The sequence below is a fragment of the Nothobranchius furzeri genome, chromosome 8, assembly GCF_043380555.1.
Source record: "Nothobranchius furzeri strain GRZ-AD chromosome 8, NfurGRZ-RIMD1, whole genome shotgun sequence".
NCBI lineage: Eukaryota > Metazoa > Chordata > Actinopteri > Cyprinodontiformes > Nothobranchiidae > Nothobranchius > Nothobranchius furzeri.
Window position 1 is genome coordinate 69,124,367 of NC_091748.1, and position 20,623 is coordinate 69,144,989.

The following is a 20,623-nucleotide window of genomic DNA, read 5'->3' on the forward strand; positions in this document are numbered from 1 at the left end:
CCCAAACATTTCTGTGTTAAACTGGCAGATGGATATTGCTTGCAATTTAGACTGCAATGTATACAACCATGAAAAGTTGTTGAGAATGGTATACGGTGTATTTATTCTGCTATGTTTTCGCTTGTGTAAACAATAAGTTTGTGCCTGTGATACAATATCATTTGTCAAATCAAGTGAAAAACTGAAATGGAATAAAACGAGATTTAATTCAGGAGAATTCATCCGTTTGAGCTTTCCTGCCTGACTCAGGAATGTTTTTGGAAATAAATTTTCTCATGAGCACTTGGCTCACTCATCGTCCTAAAGGGTCTCCGCATTTAGAATAAAATCCAGAATGTTCAAATGTTATCATTAAAACCACTAAATCAACCTTATTTCCAGTATGTAGTCAGTGGTTTAACTAGCAGCTGGCTTCTTGTAGAAAAATGCATACTTGTGTGGAAGACATCAGCTTTGACCTCGAGAGTTACAGAAATAAATAAACTTGACAACCATCTTTACACATGGGGCTCTTTTATTCATAGTTGGCTTATTAATTCTTAATACTACAGCTGCGGCTCGGGGCTACGTTAATAGGTCGGATGAACACATAAAGGGGAAAGCCCAACATCATCATCGCTATCATCTTCATCACAAGGGGAAGAGGAGGAGATGGGGTAAGGCTGCCCCAAACTGCTCTGGATAGTTGAGCAGGACATAAACACTTCCAGGAAATCACACGAGGCACGTTCAAGTGCACTTTAGCTCTTCCTGAATGAAGGAAATGTTCTGCTTTAAACACTTTTCTGCAAATCTGAACATGTGATGGTGTGTTTTTGTTTATTCTAACGTACATCACATCAGAAAAAAAAAGGCAGTGAGTCACTCAGCAAAACGAAGGGCTCCTCGTGCGTCGTCTGCTATTTAACCTGTAAGTTGAGCTTCCCTTATTAACCATTTAATCTAGCTAAGACAGCATTCAGGTGCAGCTTTACTCCAAAGGGAGCGGAGGTATCTCGTTGCTGAATCATGTGATCACAGTGGGGCCGGAGCGTCCAGTCCTTTCATGGAGCTGGGAGACTTTTAGGGCGATGTCTACCAGAGGAGCCAGCATCACCTGGACAGAGACAAAAAAAAAAAAAAACCATGATATGAAGCTTACACACATCTCCTAAAACAGGTAGGTTTTCATAGCAACACACTGCATAAAAGGTGGTGAAGGCTTCGATCTGTTACGGCCTAAAATCAAAGTATTTAGTTTAACAAATAGCAGTTGTTGCTAGTTCTAGGAAGCTGTTCATAATGCAGTGACATCTAGTGGTGATTTAGTGGATTACAGCTAAACTACTGTTTTTTCTCAATTTTCCACAATTACGGTTAAATTCATCACTAATAGCAAATGTAAAAGATGAACATTGGCTTAAAACACACTGCACTTGTGTAACATCCAGGCATAAAAGTCAACATGGTTGAGTCTAATGGGCCATTCCCATCTGTACCGGGTCGGCCCGGGCCGGGTAGCGTAGGTTGTTTACATATCTGGGTGGCCTGGTGTTTTTCCGGGCCAACCAAGGCTCATTCTCAGCCCTCTTCTCGAGGGGGTCTGCTTCAGGCCGACCAGGGCCAACACACCTACTGCCGACAGCAAATTCACACCTTCCATTAGAGCAAGCCTCTGATTGGTGGGTAGAATCAGCCCACATGGGCTTAAGACAAGGATGTGTGGAATCAACCGGGCCAGGCTGGGGCCGACTGGGGCTACCCGGCCAGGGATGACCCGGTACAGATGGGAATGGCCCATTATAGATCAGTTAAAGTTGTAGGTAGAAATATAGATATTTAAATATATATCACACATTGAAACCCGATTTTTTTTTTAAACAGACTGCAGAATTGGAGAAAAAGCTAAAGGGGGGAGCGGCTCAATGGCGCCCCCCAAAGTCTCTCTAAGGAAGAGCCAATCACCTTATGGACAAAACTCATTTTGACCGCTTGTATCTGCAATCTCATTGTTTTGGTTACGACCAAAAGCCCGTGACCAGAGGTGAGGGGAGGAGCGTAGATCGACTGGCAAATCGAGATCTTCACCGTCCGCCTCAGCGCTCTCATCACCACGACAGGCCGGTACAACGCCTGCATCAATGCCTGCATCACTGCAGACGCAGCACCGATCTGCCTAGCAACCTCCCGCAACCAGACATGTAACTGTATATTTTTCTCAAAGTATAAAAAAATTAACTCCATGAAATTATATTTGCAAACTATAGATTGACTTATCTGGAGATTAAAACGATGAAATGCGTTTTCTATTGGTGCGCAGCTCAAATCTACTCTTCGTCAGCCGACGGATTCATTCCCTGTTGGGGTTTTTCTGTCAAGTGAAGAATTTGAGCCAACATGTTTCTGCTCATCACTCCATTCACACCGCCTGTGCTCTGAGGAGGATAAAGTACCGTTTTTTGCTCCTCTATCTTGTACTGAATCACCTCCCTGTCCACACCACTCAGAACCACTTTATAGAGCGCCTCCCTGGAACAAGTGCTCTTTATCTTCCCTCTGTGTTACGTTCCTCTCTCTTCATACATGCCCTGATAAGCCGTCATAACTCAAGTTTTAGCCAAACATCTCCATCATCTCCATCATCATCATCATCACCAGAGTGGAATAAAACGTGTTTTAGAGAACTCCACCCAGTGAGAGCTGGCACAGACAACAGTTGAGTTCAGCTCTGGTGCTCCTGAGAAAACCTTTCCTGTTCCATCGGTCGATACGGCGACCGACTTTATTACTTCTCTAAGCGATTGTTTCGATTGGTCCTGGTTAAATTACTTTACTGTTCTCTATCTGATGACTCATGGTTCTCCCGCTGGATCTACACAGCTGGGATTACTCCTGGCTGTTCTGACCTGTGGATCCTGGTAAATTTTCTGGGGATCGTTCTCATAGCTGTCTATGTAGAGCCTGATCGTCGCTCCCGCACTGCCTGTGCCGCTGAGGCGGAAAATGATCCTGGAACCGTCGGAGAAGATGATCCGGAGGCCCTGAGAGAGTAAAACAAAAACAAGGGTCGGGGTGATGAATGACAAAAACATGGCGGTACAAGACATGAGGCATCATGGATGCATGGAGACACATGGGTGTGACCTACTCGAGTCAGACCCTTCAGACAATTTCTGAATTCAAAACTTACAAACAATACTTCAAATAAAGTTGGAAAATCTTAACTAATTCACTGCCATTGACGACTAAAGTCATCATTTGCATGTTTTTATTGTGTGGGCGTCGGAACGAGCCTCCGCACCGTGAGAACAAACATCTCAGCTCTGAAGCTGATCTTCATCCGCATATGTCACACGTCACGTGATCAGGAAGCAGAAAATCCATGCGTTAGGAGATCGTTTTGGGCCGCTGCTGTAAAAAAAAAAGTGAGGCGCGAACCGGAAAAGCTTCTGCCGATCACAATTCAACAACGGATTATGAAAGAACGGATAAAGCTCGAAACGCTCAGATTCTTCCTGATGTAAGAGGTGAGTCTCCGCTTTGTTTTGGTTGTTTTGGCGTCGACATCATCCTGGCGCGCAACGTTCTGTGACTCATAAAAAAACAGTAAAAACTGAGAAACGCTGACAGCGAATGAGTTCAAGGATTAAATAATCCCTCTATTGTTTTTTACTGGGTTTAGTTCTGCTGACGTATTTAACAGCATTTCCTTTATTTACTCAGATTATCCACTCCATTATTTTCTCTCCATCACAGAAGATCCTAACATAAATCTACAGGAAGTAGACGTCTCATGATATTATTGGACCACCCCTGTGTTGGTGAAGAAAATGAGCCACAGACTTGTGTGTGTCAGCCAGTGGTGCTGAAACAAACTCCCACAGTGGAGCAGAGGGACGTTTTAGTGGCAGAAAGTACAGAAATTCAGCACTGAAAAAGATATTTTCCCCCGGTGCGAGTACTGACTGAATGTTCTTGGTCATTACTAAAGAGGCGTGGCGTCTCAGTACCCAGACGTACTCCTTACCTGGTTTTTGGACACACTTCCATCCACTGGGTCTGTGTAGGCAAAGTTATCAGCAACAGAAACCGCGTACGTCTTATCGCTCGATGAGAACTGCTTTCCGACGAAGGATGGCTCGAACATTTGGGTCTCCAGATCTTTGATCATCTTGTTAGCAGCGTCTGAGTTGACCTCCTCGTAGTCGTACCTGGAAGTAGAACACAACTTAGTACAAACAGAAACGTGGTCCGGGGAAGAACGTTTGTTTTTACTCAGAATTCAAAAACCTGGAAGGGAAAGAAGCGTTTCTCCACACACCCATCTCTACCTTCTTCTCATGCTGGTGTTTCTACCATGATTACCTTTTATTTGTCATTATTTACACACAATTTTTAAATGAAATTTTCCCTTTTCTCACATTTGTTATTGTTTTTAAAAGTAATTACTTATATTTTTTAATGCTGTTGTTCTTGGGAAGCACCTCCTGATTCTTACCTTGAATATATAAAAAATAATTTAGTGATGCACCGATTTTTGGGCTGATACTGATATCGAGATCACCGTTATGGCCGATATTTACCGATACGATATACTGATATTAATGCTTGAAAATCAGCAGATTTAGTACAGAATGAAAATGATTAAAGCTGAATTTACGTTATCATGTACACACGAGGTCAAGGCAACTTTATACCCACGGGTAAATTTGATTTGCCATGTGACACGAGAATTAGCGCCCAGGTTACACACAGAGACACACAGCCACAAAGCACACACATCAATGAAGAATAAACAATAAGTAAATAAAATAAAATTGCCACGCCAGACTCAATTCTTATTGAGTAACGTTACTGCCTCGGGAATAAAGCTTGATTTGGACGTCTTGGTCCTGCACCTTGGCACAATAAATCTCCGTCCAGATGGCGGGAGAGTAAACTGGCCATGCAGTGGGTGGCCCGTGTCCCTAACAATAGCTTTAGCAATCCTCTCTACCGTACAGCTGTGCCACACTTATCCCGGTTTTCCAAGCAGACGACCGAACCACTTTACTATCCTGTTTAGCGTTTCCTTTTGCTTAAGATTTGCCCGACCAAACCATGAGGCTAAGGAAAAGGATAAAACACTCTCAATAAAAGAACAATAAAACATGGACATTATAGTCCTGTCCACATGGAATGAGGCCAGTTTTCTAAGGCAGTACAAACGCTGCTGGCCTTTCTTACCCACTGCATCAGTTTTCCTGTAAATTCAGCTTCCTATCAATAATTGTCCCCAACACACACATTTATGGTTCTGAGACGATTTCATGCACTGTTCACATGACTAAACAATTACACATCACCCCCCTCACCTTCTCAAACAGGCTAACAAATGGAGACGAGATGGAAAAAATATCGGTTGTTAATATCGGTCCAGTTTTATTTATCGAACCGATACAGATTTGTTAAAAAAAGACTAACATCGGCTGATACTGATATTGATGCCGATATATTGTCCATCCATCCCTAAAATATATTCATTTTTTAACAGGAAGTGATTGAATTCTTCAACTTGCCACCAGATGGCAGCAAAGCACCATTTAAGACCCCAACACTGACCTGGTGAAGAAGTTCCTGCCAAACTTCTGCCAGTGATCCTTCATGATCTCCTCCACACTCTGTTTCCTGGTGGCTAGGATGGAAAGCCACGCGAGCACGGCCCAAAGCCCGTCCTTCTCGCGGATGTGATCCGAGCCTTCGCAGAGAAAGGTCCGATTAGCGGGCGTGTTGTTGAGGGATGCAGAGTTCTCTTACACCGAACACTTGTCCTCACCTGTGCCGAAGCTTTCCTCTCCACACAGTGAGAGTTTACCGGCGTCCATCAAATTCCCAAAGAACTTCCAGCCGGTTGGAGTCTCGTACAGCTGCATCTGCAGCGCTTTGGCCACTCTAGGACAAGTTCCAGCACATAATAAACCACGTTAGCCAAATTAAAATCATTTACAGTTTTTCATTCTGCTTGGTGAGGAAAAAGAAAAGATTAATACTAGATTTGTTTGTTTTTACCTGTCCAGGGCTCCGCTGGTGGGCATGCTGCGAGCCAGACCTTTGACCCCGGTCTTTTTGAAGTAAGGGATGCTCGTAATGTTGGCGGCGATCACAGCTACAGAATCAGAAGGGTTCACGAAGAAGCCGTGTTTACCGAGCACCATGTTACGGTCCTGGAGAGGAACACGGTCAGGGTCAACAAACACTAACAGGATATGACAAAGATCAGATTCCTGCACTGTGGTAATATTGTGTTTATGAGGGCTGGAAACTCATTAAAGGGACTTAACGGAGTTTTGAATGGTTATGTTCGCGATTGCCCCCTCAGGCCAAAAGCGTAACGGCAGCTTCAATAGTAGGCTCGTGCACGAGGCGCGCATGCTGTACGTGCACACTCCTTAACGAAAATAACAGCTGAGACAGTCCCGTGTGTGTGTGTGTGTGTGTGTGTGTGTGGCCCGGAGGACAGAGGACAGGAGAATGCGCAGCTAATTAATTAAATAATTTGGCTCTGTACCTTTCTCTTCAGCACAGCCGACAAAGGTTTAAGATGGGTCAGTCCTCCTGCATGCTCAGATCATTCCATTCCCTTGCTTGAAAAATTGTTCCAAAATGAAAGATGAACCCACATCTTTTTATCTGTGAATTCAATGCCGTTCGGCGAGTCTCAAATAAAAATTTGGGCATCTTTCTGTAAAAAAATATACCATTAATGTAAAAAAGAAACTCTACATAAACTATATTCACATCCAGAATCGAACCTGGGTCTTCTGCACGAGAGTCCGACGTCTTACTAGGTGAGCTAAAACACCAGTAACGTCTTTTTATCTGTAACATTTATATTCCTGATGACAGCTGAAACAACGTCCAAAGAACGGTTTGGAACAAAAATGGCTATTTTGTTGCTAATTTGCAGGAAATATATAGAAGAAAGTAGCTAAGGGTCCTCAGAAATGTAGCTAGGTTCATCTCTAGGCATTAGGAACAGCAACAAAGTCGCTGAGTTGGCACTACCTCTCTCTCTGCTGCTAAAGCTACGGATAGCAAATGCTACGGGCGATGCCTGAGCGTGAACGCGCATGAAGCAGCCTGCTCGACCCGAGCAGCTCTCTTTTTCTGTGATTTTACAGAAAAACAGGCAATCACAGTAAAAATGCCAGGGCTCATTCTACAGGACCAGGGCATTGCAGGAGAATGTAGGAAGAAGAAATTTATTATTTCTATACATGTTTTGGCTGTCAAACTTCCATAATGCCCCTTTAAAAAACAATAAAACTATTGAAGAGAAAACGTGAGTAGAGAATAATTCCTCTTACACCATCACCATCGAAGGCGGCTCCAAAGTCAAACTCTCCACTCTTCATGGTGTTGACCAGGTCAGCAGCGTAGGTCAAGTTGGGGTCAGGGTGGTGGCCACCAAAGTCCTCCTGGGGGACACAGTTGACAGCCGAGTTGGCTGGAGAACCCAGCTCTTCGCAAACTATCTTCTTGACATAAGGGCCGACCACTAGAGGGAGACAAGTTGTTCACTTCCCATCCTCTCACTGTAAAACTGATTGTTGATTTTCCATACCTCCGTGCATGGCATCCAGTCGGACGTTAATGTGATTGGCTCCAGAGAGAAGGTCCTTCAAAGCGGCAAAGTCAAAGATTCCCCGGAGCATCTCGGCATAGGCATCCACCGAGTCAACGATCTCCACTGGGACAGATCCAGGGAAAACATGGATGTTTTAGACAGACTGGTGCACAAGTCACCGTCTTGATCCAAAGAATATTTTTAATTAAAATCTGTTGTGTTTATAAATAAAGATGGATAAATCTCATTTTTCTGGTGATAATTGACTGAATATTTAAGAAACTGATTTTTATTCCTCTAGTGAACTGTACCTATGAAGGGCTTAAAGGTGTCCACTTCAAAGGTCTGCTTGCCAATCGTAGACAGATCCACCTTGAGCTCCGGGCAGATGTGATACTCCTGCAGAGCTTTGCTGACCTCAAAGATCTTATTGGTGATGCCTTCAGGAGCAGGTCCTGGAGATGAAATAAATGAGCGGAATTACGTACAGCCCGAAATATCTGGTCAAAAGGTTGAGGTAAAAGTAAAAGCGTAAGGTTTGTGACTTCCCTCACCTCCACTGGAGATATTATACTTGATGCCAAAGTCTCCGCTGGGACCTCCTGGGTTGTGGCTGGCTGTGAGGATGATCCCACCCACTGCTTTTATCTTACGGATCACACAGGAGACGGCTGGGGTGGACATGATGCCATTCTGACCAATCACAAGATGACTAATCTGGAAAAACAAACACGAGTTAAAGAAAAGTTTGAGTTGCTAACCTACACTACACTAACCTTGAACCTTTTTAAGTTTTTCAATCACACTGCATCACCACCTCAGGTTGTTTTGTGTAAATACGAGAGCTGTTTCTTCAGCTCAGTCAATAATACCATTACCCAACACGTTATGTCTTAATGTGGACCTAAAATTGCAAGAACTGTTGAAATAAGACGTTTCTGAGGAAATCAGGCGGACCGACTCCGAAAGAAACTGTGTCTGTCTGCGCTACGCTAGAGAGCAACCACTGTTGTCCTGTTTAGTGGATGGCTTCTGCTTTCTATTGGCAGAAACTTGATGCATAACATGTGTATGATGACTAAATTAAAAACCCAATTTTAAAGCAAAAATTGCCTTGCACGTCTGCAAATAACTGCTGGTGCTACCAAGCTTACTGAAGCAAGCAAATTTACCACTTAATCAACACAATTTCAAACCAACCATTCTGCTCTTGTGAGAAGAAATTAACACTGAGGCTTGCTTCTTGCCCACAGGCTGCACTTTGAATGTATTCTAGATCTGATGGTGTCACGTTCCTTATCCGTGTGTGTAGGGCTTTAGTCTCCAGTTATTTACAAGTACTTGCTTCCAATTTAGACGCAGACCTTGGAATTCTGAAATAAAATTATTACAATGGTAAAATTTACAATCTTACCGTTTTGTTGCAAAACATAGATTGAATGTATCTGGCACTCTTTGTGTTGATGGTGCAAAAAGTAAAATTATATTTAAAAAAATAAGTATACGAGACAAACATTTGCAGACGAGTTTCTGAAATATGAGTTTGAATTGAAAACCTTCCTCGTGCATAAAATAATGTTCAATCTAGGAAGAAAGAAGGACTCATGGTGGACATGTGATTGTGAACTAAACAATAACGTCTTTTGTCCCTAGGGTGTCTGGATGTTTTACAGACACTTTCACATATAAATTTAGAACAGTTCTTTTAATTCTTTAAAGCAGTTTGAGTAAAGAGTAATGTCTTTTCTAATAAAAACAAGCCAAGCAGTGCGATTTGATTATGTGTTACAACGGTTTGCCAAAAGCTTCTGCATAGAAACGTGACTGGGTTCACGTCACGCCCCCCCAACTCACAGCCTAACGTGAAGCTACCACGCATCTTTTATGCCACATTAAGCACTAGTTTTACTCATTTATATGCTGATAAGACAAAACACGAGACTTTCTAAACCTCGTAAATGAGCTCATCTATAAAAGGGTGAAGCAGCGCTGCCGTGTCAGTGTGTAAATGTCAAAGGTTGAAATGCAACCTTTCAGCCCCCCAAAGTCAAACATTAGACTGCAGATCGAAAAGCACGCAGGTGTCATCGACACAATTGTGATTTTCCTGCAAAGAATCGTCAAGTAGCACTACAGCAAGGCAAGTTAGTGCCGTCATTCTTGGTCCAAGTGGCTTGTTTATTTAAGAAGAAGCTTGAGGTAAGCTAGCTACACTTTTAGCATTACTAAAAATTAGCTATTCATTTAAAATGGTTTTTTTATTAAATAATTTAAGTAGACATGCGCGTATTATGGTTCAAATGAACCCACTTAAGTTGGTTAACCTCTCCATTCAATGTGTTCCACTAAAATTATCATTCATAAACAAACAACCTTGACAGCTCTTAATTCAAACTCGCTCGCGGACATGCTAGCCTTGTAGCTAACTAAACATTAGCATTAGTTCCCATCAGACTGACCCCGTTGGCTGCAGCAATCTGAACTATCAGCTGAATGGCGTCTTTCATGAAAAACCGTCCATCTCCTCCCACCACCAGAGTGGCCGCCTGGCGCTCAGCAGGCTCGACGACAGAGATGATACTCTGGATGAAGTTTTCCGCATAGTGCTGGTTCTGCTGGAACACCGTCACCCGCTTCCTCAGACCGCTTGTCCCGGGCTTCTGGTCCGTGTACGGCTTGGTCTTGACTGTGGTAATTTTCACCATTTTTGACCTCCAGAGAGCGCCGATGGTCACCCTGTGAGTGATACGCAGTGTGGTCCGAGACGGAGTCAGCGTCTGCAGGCTTCACGCACACGACGGACAACTCCCCCATCAGACACCCGCCCCCTCTGTTAAAGGGCAAGCAGAGATCAGCAGCACCAATACCTCAGGGATGATCAGCAGCAGGGCAAGCAGGGATCAGGAATGATGGGCTTCTTGGAATTTTCTTATAACTTCATTTATTTATTAGCAGAAAACAATCCAGATAAGCTATTTCTGTTAAAATCTCCCATGTACCTCACTTTCCTTGATTAAAGCGCATACAAATTAAAATAAAGCCAGCCTTATGTTGGCTGAAGTGGCCGATTGCATTACTGCTAAAATATAAAGTTGATTGATCCCAGTTGCTGGGTTCTGGGCTCGGCTGGCTCGGGGGTGGGAGGCTGCGGGTGGGCCTGTGGGCTTGTCGCTGATATCTCCCGGGACTCTGCCGGCTGCTGGTTGTGGCCCCCCGGGACAATCCTCTGCACCTCTCGAGAGGGGGCAGGGGCTTTTCTGGTTACAGTCTCCCTGGGCTCTGGGGCAGCTCCTGGATCTCTGGGACTTGGAGCTCCCTCCATCTTCTACACATCTCTGGGGGCAGACCTGTGGCCCCTCACATTCTCTATTGGACGCTCCTATAGAGAAACCTTACATAAACAAGCGTGTGTACACACACAGGTGCTCACATGGTGCTCTCATAAGTATGGACTTGGGCATGTTCAACACAGGTCTTAAGGCTGTGGTTTGCACTTAATGCACTGTGATTTATTATCGTGTGATTGTTCAGTAAAACAATGTTGATTTTATATTTCTTCATCAAGCTGACGCAGTGATAGCTTGCTCTTGTACTGTTGTGTGTGTCCCTATTTTGTTTGTTTGTTTTTCTTTTGTTTGTTTTTCTCTTTCTGCAGGTCTAAAAGCAAACTCTTGTACATCATTGATTGTTTATTTTCGTGACCCCCCCCCCCCCCCCCTTCCTTTCTCTTTCACCTCTGTCTCCGTGTCTGGTTGAAATTATAAAGCATTCAAAAAACAATAAAGTTTTAAGTATCAGGCGTGACATTAAAAGCAGAAGCTTTGATGCTCCACCTGAGAGTAAATATGTAAGGCTTGTCACCAGCATTCAGACATCAATTCTGTTTGCTTCACAGCCAGACTGGGCACGGGGAAAAAAACTATTAATTATATATATATAAGTTATTAAAGGGGATATTTTATAACTTAAACAGTTATAATAGGTCTATAGTGTGTACAAAACATGTTTATGAAGTTGTTTGTACAAAGCCCCTCTCACAGAAAGAAACTTCAGCAGCTTTATTCTTGACATTTTCAGTATCTTCCAGAATGAGCCATTTCAGGTCTCTGTCATGGTTGATAGGGAGCATAAATCACTTCTGCATCATGGGTCCCCGGAAGAACAAAAAAAAAATGAATGCAAGTCAACGGGGCTAAAGATGCAATTTTCTAATCCGCTTTGCCTTATGCCCTGGATCGAACATATGTTGTACTGCAATTTAAATGAAAAGTAATGATGGGTGATTCGACCACGCCAATCACGTACTTTGAGATATATCAGCTTGTAAAGGTTCATAATTTTTAGCATGACTACAAACTAGAAATTGGCACGTCGCATATGTGACGTCACCACATAATCTCCTCTCCCCTAACGTAGCTGCTACTTATCAAATGACCAGATTAATGGTGGTTCTTTCCTCCTGTGGGAAGTTTGCTGAACTTACCGCCCTTTTCTCTCAGTTTCCTCTGTGTCTGGTTTGATGACGTCACTTTCCTGAAGCGCATTTGTCGTCCTGGACTTATTTTCACACAAAACCTAAAATAGCGTTTACCCCTGTTCGAAAATAAATGCATTTTTGGTATCCAAATATGTCTTTAAAATTCACGGACATCATATGTGATATCCATGGCACAAAACAAGCGGAATTAGAAAATAGCGATTTTAGCCCCATTGACTTGCATAAATTTTTTTGTTGTTCCGGGGACCCATGGTGCGGAAATGACTTAAGCCTGAGCCACGCTTCTGCGTCAGTGCGGAGACATGCAACGCCATTATCCGTCCTTGTGGGCCAGCTGGAGAGCCCCGCAAGGACGGACGGAGTCAAGCTCTCTTTTCTAAACATCCGTCCATCGAGACGGAGAACGCAAGCTTGTGATTGGTCAGAACGCTGCTGTCGTCTACACCGCCGCCATTGCACCCTCAAAAACATAAAGAGAGCCGAGGATAACTAGCGGCAGACACGGAGAAGCTTGAAGAATACCTCGCGAAAAAAACTCTAAAATTATGAACGTTTAATTCCCCCGTGACTGGAGGAGTGAAAAGATGCGCAACAAGCATTTTATTTGTGGCCGGAAATGACAGGAAACGTGGGTTTAGAGGTGGCGAGCACATGAAAAGGTGGAGGAGGATGAGAGACAAATCTGTCCGTGTTAAAAAGTCTCCTAAATACAAAAATCACAATACAAACACACTGTCTTGGACCGGATGCATGACAGGATACCACAGAACAGCACTACGCCCTCTGGTGTCCTGGCGGGGAATTGCTTTGCAACACTCCCCAGGAGACGGAGAAGTATGAGGGCAAAACGTCTCCGTCCGTGCGTGCGTGTCTCTTCCTGTTGGAGCTGATGGAGAAGCATGACTCAGGCTTAGGCTCCCTATGCAATCTGTTACTGGCCATGCCCACCAACCGTGATTGGCTCCTGTGAGGAGGGGCTAAGAGTAGAGCCGCTGCCCCTCCAGTGCCCAAAGGTTGATCTATGCTAGTTTTTGTTATTGTGACATCACAATATGGGATTTTTAAAATGGCTTGTTTTAAGCATGGGCCGTTGCTCGTTATCGCATGAACTGACAAAATTATGCGTGATCTTGCAATTCTCCTGTTATGTCGGAGAATTAGCAGTGTGAAACGTTTCCACAGCCACTGTGCGTCTGAAATGCTCCTGGTAGGAAGCGACACATCGCTAAAGTTACTAGGAAAACGGGTCTGTTACATTAGGCTTCCAATAGGGGCTCATAATTAAAGGAAGAATACTAAATTATTTGACTCTAAATATATGAATTTGTTGATTAAAGTAAATTTAAAGACTTTGCCGATTAAACGCAGGTCCAAAGCCAACTTTAAAAAGGGTCCATAAAAGTTTTTAATCTGTCACAAAACTTAAAAACTGGGGTTTGAGAGCAGGATCTAAGTGGTAACTTTGACTTGATGATACAAAAAGTTATTTTCTAAGCTTCAAGGCTTTGTGTCTATAAACATCTAACACATCTGTGTACATCTAAAAAATGACAACGGAGGAACGTGGGTTAAAAGGCTTTTTGACTAATGTAAGCTCTGTTTTATGTTTCAGACCTTCGTACCTTTACGGTTGAGTAATCAGAGCGGTCAGTGACACGCATTGCTACTAGTGCTTAAAATCACAAAGGAATTTAGGCAAAGAAAGTTCAAAAACATATTTTATTTAAATATATGAAAGAATTTTGAATGATCTAAAAAGATGTTCAGATGCAGTAACTTTTTGTTTGAAGGATGGATTTTGCAAGACGGGTGTTGGGAAATACTTCAGTGCATACAGAACAGTTTACTTGTGGCATCACAGTGTTTGATCATCACAGACTTTAACGTCTCAACTGTGGGACGGTTATTTCTTTAACATGGTAGTTTATGTCAGACATGGTTTGTTTTATCGGAATAATTAGTTTTTACTTCATCAATAAGATTTAAAGAATGAAGAGATTTTTTTAGTGAGCTGCAAGATGCACATCGACAGTCCTGTGTCGGGAAAAGAAGGGCAGACCGAGGCTCGGGACATTAAATACATCTCACTTATGTGACATTTAGTCTGCTGGCTCTACTGTTTCAGCCCTGAAAGTCAAAGGGCAAATAATGGCCCAAGAGTTAAAAATAGGACGTTGAGACTGGAAAGGCTGAAGGCAAGTAAAGTTTAGAAATGAACGCAATGCAAAGGAATGCATTTGATAGCCAACCTGTAATCCTAACATGCCCAAATTAGGATTATATTTACCAATTGATACATACTAGAGCTAATCTATTTACAAGTAATAATCTAATATATAATAATAATAATGCATTGAACTTATATAGCGCTTTTCTAGACACCCAAAGACGCTTTTTCACACACTCTCACATTCACACACTGCTAGTGATGGTAAGCTACTTGTAGCTACAGCCGCCCTGGGGAGGTCTGACAGAGGCGAGGCTGCCATTTGGCGCCGTCGGCCCCTCTGACCACCACTAACACAGGCAAGTTGGGTGAAGTGTCTTGCCCAAGGACACATATATATATATATATATATTAGATTATTACTTGTAAAATAGATTAGCTCTACTTGTGCAGAACAGCGCAGCCAAGTTCCTGACTGGGACCAGGAAACGGGACCACATCAGTCCGGTTCTGGCCTCCCTGCACTGGCTTCCGGTTCGCTATCGTTCACACTTCAGACTCCTAGTCTTTGTTTTTAATTTCTTCCAGGGTGGTGCTCCCCCCTATCTAGCCACGCTCCTGAACAGACATTCCCCATCATGCGCTCTGTGCTCCTCTGACCAAGGCTGCTCTTTGTCCCTCGTTCTAGGTGTTGTACTCGCGGGGACCGGGCTTTCTCAGTACTAGCACCGTCACTATGGAACCAGTTGCCACCCTCAGTTAGGCTGTCCCCATCTCTGCCAGTCTTCAAGAGTCGCCTAAAAACCCACCTCCTCCGCTTGGCGTTTCCTGAACATGTTTGAATTTGGCCCTCTTTTATGTTGATTTTATCTCACAGTTTTCATTGGTTCACTTTTTCCCTTGTTTTACACATTTGTCTTCTAGAATGTTCCACCTTTTTTGTAATTTGTAGTCTGTAATTTGAATTGCTTTTATTTTCTGATTTATTCACTTTCTTTAACTTTGTACTGTACCATGTTCAGCGCCTTGGGCTTCCTGACAGGGTTGCGGAAGGCGCTTTATAAATAAAGCTTTGATTGATTTGATACTATGTATCAGTTGGTATATATATATATATATATATATATATATATATATATATATATATATATATATAAGAAATGACCATGGCCACTTCAGAGGTTGAAAACTGCAATTTTTGGCATTTAATATTTGTATTTATTTATTTAATTTCACCAAGAAGAAAATTTCATTGAGATTAAAAATCTCTTTCCCAAGGGAGACCTGGTCAAGGCAGCAGCAAGCTTCACACAACGTTAGAACAATTTCACAAATAAGAAACAAGTTTAAACAACACAAACATAGTAAAACAGTTCAAGCTCAACTGAAAATGGTAAGCAATCTTAATTAAACTGTTACACATGGAGTTGGCCTCAAGGTGTCTGGCCTTGATTTGGTATGAAGCCACATATGAAAACCAGCCTTTGGATGTCTTACACGTCCATTGTGATCATCTGAACGGTTTGCTGCATCCAGGTAAAACTTACATGTTTATAAACTCCTCAATGGGAAACTTGTAATTGTCTCTTTTATTACCTTATGTGGTTGCAGCAGGTCATTCAGTTACTGTAAGTAAGAGGTTTTCAGGTTTCACAGGTTAAGCATTACTATTCTATTGAAAGTTTACATGATGGGCTATTTTCGAAAGGCTAATTAAGCACAACAAGAGAATGTTTTAATTTTCCCATTCATAAGATACCAGTGGACTTAAAAACCCTGTAATCCCCATTCACTGTTGAAGAAAGCTTCAAGGCACTCTAGTCCACCATTATCTTGCAAAACTCACTAATATGAACGCTTCTGAGGAACTTTGTGTTTTCTTTATGTACCAGGTAGAACGGTCTCCATGCAGTTATAGGTCCAGTCCTGGTTCTCATCGATGGGTAACACGTGTTGGCACACCTACAAGACAAACAGGCATGTTTGTTTCAGCATTTGAAAAGCACAGAAATGAATTGTCTTTATTAACCTGCTGCAAATGGCCTGTATTTGATACAGCATCGTCTAGGCTTCGACAACCCCCCAAGACGCTTTACAGCACAGACATCCACACATTCACGCGCACTGACAGAAAGGATGTTTTTCCCTTGCATGAATAACTGTTAGAGTTCTTAAGCAGGAGTTTGTAACTCTTTGTAATCCACATGTTGTTATTATAAAAGCATTAAACACTGCTAAGGTGGCACATCAGACAGATCTACAATGTGAAAACAGAACCAGTTTCACCATCAAAGCAATCTTTTAGTGGACATTGTTGTGTACCATTTTAGTCCTGGCAGGTATTTCCACAGCAAACACAGACATGCCCCTGCTGCTGCAGCAGTTCCTGTTCTGCTCATTGTTCACATGAACGGTCACTCTCTGATTGGTCTGCAACATAAATGAATACAAATTATAAAACACACTTATTTTTACCCTGTTGAAAGCATGGCTTTAAAGGTTTCAGTCACTCGTTTTTTTAACATCCCGCCCACCAAACCAATAGAACACCACGATCAGATGGACCACCAAACCGATAGAGCGCTGCAATTGGCATGCCACTACACAGGGTAACTGCAGGTTTAAGGGAGCCAAATTTAAGACTTTTTAAGACCTTTTTTAAGGCCACTTTGACCAAATTTAAGCTAATTTTTTAAATTAAAATTAAGCTATAATTCCCAGCTATTGCCTGGAACCGATGCTAACCACGTCGCGAACGTAGGATTAGCCATCCATTTACCATTAAACTTGCACTTCCCATGACACAAGCTCCCACTAGCTTAACCAGCTAATGTGCTCATCTAAAAATAGCCCCCTTTCACAACCAACTGAACGTGTACGGTTCTGCTTTTGCCAATATCATATACAAAAATGCTGAACACTAACTAGAAATTCACAAAAATTTCATAGAAATAAAATAATCTAGTTTATTGGGTCTTTGGTAATTTAAGACCTTTGGAAACTGTATTTAAGGATTATTTGTCATTTTTAAGGATTTTCAAGGCCTTAAATTTGGAAAAGTAAATTTAAGACTTTTTAAGACTTTTCAAGGACCCGCGGATACTCTGCACTACAGTGATCCCTCGCTACTTCGCGGTTCGTTTATCGCGGATTCACGACTTCGCGGATTTTTTTTGGAGCCTTATTCAAGGGAAATTCGCCGATTCGCTGCATTTTTCTATGCGAAATATCAAGAAATTCCTGTTTTTTTTTTCATAAATTTCATCATAAAATGCACTTTTTGTAATAAAACTATAAAAAAACCAAGTAAAAAATGTTTTTCTTGAGTTTTACCCACAAAAACAGAATGTGATCATACGATAATTCAATATAGTACTGTAAGTCAGACTGGTCGGCTGGATTCGGGAGTTGAGCTTGTAGGGAGCGTGGTTTCACAGACGCGGAAGTGAGAGCGTCGGTGAAACGCCGGCTCACGATTAATCTAGGAAACCCCCGAGCGTTCGAGTGTCAACGAAGTGACACAGAAATGCCGGACTTTCCAGAAGTAAGTAAGATAACTTACTATGAGCTGATAGTTCGTGGGATGGATCTGTAGGTTGGAAACTCTGATCATGAATCTGAAGAAACGATGACCGAGTGGTGAGCTGGAAAGGCGACTTCTGTTTATAGCCGCGGTTTGTGACGTAGGTGCGACGTGGAGGGAATCCCCGCGAGGGGCATGCTGGGAGTTGTCCATAGTGGAGGCCGGCTAGCTGGAAGAGGCTGGTCTGGGAACTTGGGTTCTGACACTGTACTGTAAATATGGTGTCCCTACTTCGCAGATTTTCACCTATCGCGGCCAGGTCTGGAACGCATCTACCGCGATAAACGAGGGATCACTGTAGACTGATCGGGGCTGCGAAGGTTCCGAGGGAGCGTGGCTAGACCGACATGCAGAGCAAAATCATTTTGCTTCCGTTACTCTTCACCTACTATTCTCTAGTATAAATGAATACTTAGTGAGTCTTTTTCTGTGTGGAAAAAAAGCTTCAGTGCTCCTGTTCCAGGGGTCAGAAGTTTGTCGGGGTTCTGAAACGACAGGATTTTAAGTCTTAAGCCTAAATCATACGTATCCGTCTGCGTCGGGATGGACGCACGCAACGCCATTATCCGTCCTTGCGAGCCTATTGGAGAGCCCTCGCAAGGACGGACGGAGTCAAGCTCTCTTTTCTAAACATCCGTCCATTGAGACGGAGAACGCAAGCTTGTGATTGGTCAGGACGCTGCTGTCGTCTACACCGCCGCCATTGCACCCTCAAAAACATAAAGAGAGCCGAGGATAACTAGCGGCAGACACGGAGAAGCTTGAAGAATACCTCGTGAAAAAAACTCTAAAAATATGAACGTTTAATTCCCCGTGACTGGAGGAGTGAAAAGATGCGCAGAAAGCGTTTTATTTGTGGACGGAAATGACAGGAAACGTGGGTTTAGAGGTGGCGAGCGCATGAAGAGGTGAAGGAGGATGAGAGACAAATTTGTCCGTGTTAAAAAGTCTCTTAAATACAAAAATCACAATATAAACACACTGTCTTGGACCGGATACATGACAGTATACCACAGAACAGCACTACGCCCTCTGTTGTCCTGGCGGGGAATTGCTTTGCAACACTCTCCAGGAGACGGAGAAGTACTCCGTCCGTGCGTGCCTCTCCCTGTTGGAGCTGACGGAGAAGCCTGAATTAGGCTTTACTCATTAATTAATAACCGTGATATGCAAAATAACTTACATTTGATTGGCTAACAGCAACGCAACTCTTCCACTGCTCTCATTCACACCTTTTTTTGTGGAGTTGCTAATACTAATGGTTAGCTTCACCCAAGACACGCTCTGCTCTCTCCTGGCCGCTAAATCAACACAGCCCAAAAATGGGCTGGGCAATGAATGCTAAATTTCCCAGTGATGTAGAAGAGACCAACGTTTTCTGACTCAGTCTTTTCCCCGCCTAATTCCCTTTCTGTGGCTAATGCAGGCAATAAGGGCTGAAGAAAACATACGTGGTCGGCATGCCTCTGCAACTCAGTGACTGATCGTATTTCCGAACAATCTTTTCTCAGTAAACAAGACCTTTAACAAATAAAGAAATAAGATCACAATACCGAGGTAAAATGTTTTAGTCATTAATCCAGCCTAACTGCAGCACATTAATGAGAATAAACTAAATACGGTCACAGAATGTAATAGTTAAACCTAATGAGCCTCATTAAAAACTGACTGCATTTTTCACTCAGCAGCTGACGTTATTCCTAATTTAATGATAATCACTGAACAAATGCTGTGCTCCACCTTGTTGGCTACAAGGGAGGAGATCCTGTGCTCCCCTCTGTAGGTGTAGATGAAGACGTTCTCATTCCCCCTCAATGCTTTAGCCCCTGTTCTCGATGTGATGGACCTCAGGATGGCTTGGTTCAGTAGTTTAGGACCTGAGTCCACACCGAGTGGCTGCACGGTTGGCTGTGAGGCTTCACAGTAAACGTCTACCTGGAATGGACACGCCTGGAACAAAAGTTTAATTAATTATTAAATGTTCGCATCAAACTAAAAGTCTGTGCACTTCTATGTGTTTGGTGTAAAATCAGATATAGAAACCAACCTCTACCAGCTCCAGCATGCAATTGTAGCCCATTGATTCCAGCGTGATCCACAGGTCTGCAGGGTCTCCATCTTTCTCGGTGGCCTCCATCAGATTAAGCTCCATAAAGCCCTGCCGTGTCAACTGGTTCTTTCTCATATCAAAATTTTCTACAACGCACACATGAAAAAAACACAACAAAGATGAGAAAATCCCCATGAGATCCAACTTCCTAATGTCATGATTACCTTTGCACACGGCCCAGGCTTCTTGATCACACTTCTCTCCACTCGTTCTCAGCTCAAAGAGATTATATTCCTCCAGGCTGAGCAAACCGTTCCCATCCAGGTCGATTGTTTCAAATATGTCAGAGAGCACCTCCCTGTGGCAGGAAAAGACCATTACGGGCAAACTTTCCACAGCTTTTATGAAATATTCATGAATTCTGGCGGACTTTTTTTGGTAAATCACCATTTGCATTGCCTTGTTTTGATTTGATCACGGATTAAAACTGCTTTACCTCAGCTCCTTGGTGAGGTCCAGGTCTCCGCTGTCTGTCTTATAGACAAGTTCAACAGATTTATTGGGAACATGTTTTTTACTTTGTTTCTTTAATCTGCAGCCACTGGTGAAGGGAAGCAGCAGGTATGTTCCAGCACTTAGTTCTCCCTTCCAAACATATTTCTGCAGGAACGAAAGAAACGTCGAAGCTAATTCATGTAGGGATTTCAGATCTTTTCTATTAAGAGCTTTCTGGCAGACTG

At 42.9% G+C, this 20,623-nt stretch overlaps 1 protein-coding gene across 3 annotated transcripts in view; it reads right to left on the reverse strand.

Moving 5' to 3' along the window:
* Positions 1–496: 496 nt before the first annotated feature.
* Positions 497–20,623, reverse strand: part of pgm1 (phosphoglucomutase 1) — a 38,893-nt gene continuing 18,766 nt past the window's right edge. Inside the window, exons 1-11 of one of the 3 annotated variants that reach the window (XM_015970993.3) lie at positions 10,045–10,497; positions 8,140–8,302; positions 7,897–8,040; positions 7,583–7,708; positions 7,326–7,516; positions 6,028–6,182; positions 5,795–5,910; positions 5,581–5,716; positions 4,007–4,190; positions 2,886–3,020; positions 497–1,096 (exon numbers count right to left, since the gene is read on the reverse strand). In XM_015970993.3, the coding sequence (XP_015826479.1) occupies positions 1,007–1,096; positions 2,886–3,020; positions 4,007–4,190; positions 5,581–5,716; positions 5,795–5,910; positions 6,028–6,182; positions 7,326–7,516; positions 7,583–7,708; positions 7,897–8,040; positions 8,140–8,302; positions 10,045–10,290 (1,686 nt within the window). In that variant the 5' untranslated portion in view covers positions 10,291–10,497 and the 3' untranslated portion in view covers positions 497–1,006. Of the gene's footprint in view, positions 1,097–2,885; positions 3,021–4,006; positions 4,191–5,580; positions 5,717–5,794; positions 5,911–6,027; positions 6,183–7,325; positions 7,517–7,582; positions 7,709–7,896; positions 8,041–8,139; positions 8,303–10,044; positions 10,498–15,821; positions 16,213–16,572; positions 16,681–19,573; positions 19,784–19,880; positions 20,030–20,107; positions 20,242–20,379; positions 20,544–20,623 lie in introns of those variants that run through there. The other 2 variants (XM_070554276.1, XM_015970994.3) reach the window with 2 other exon arrangements.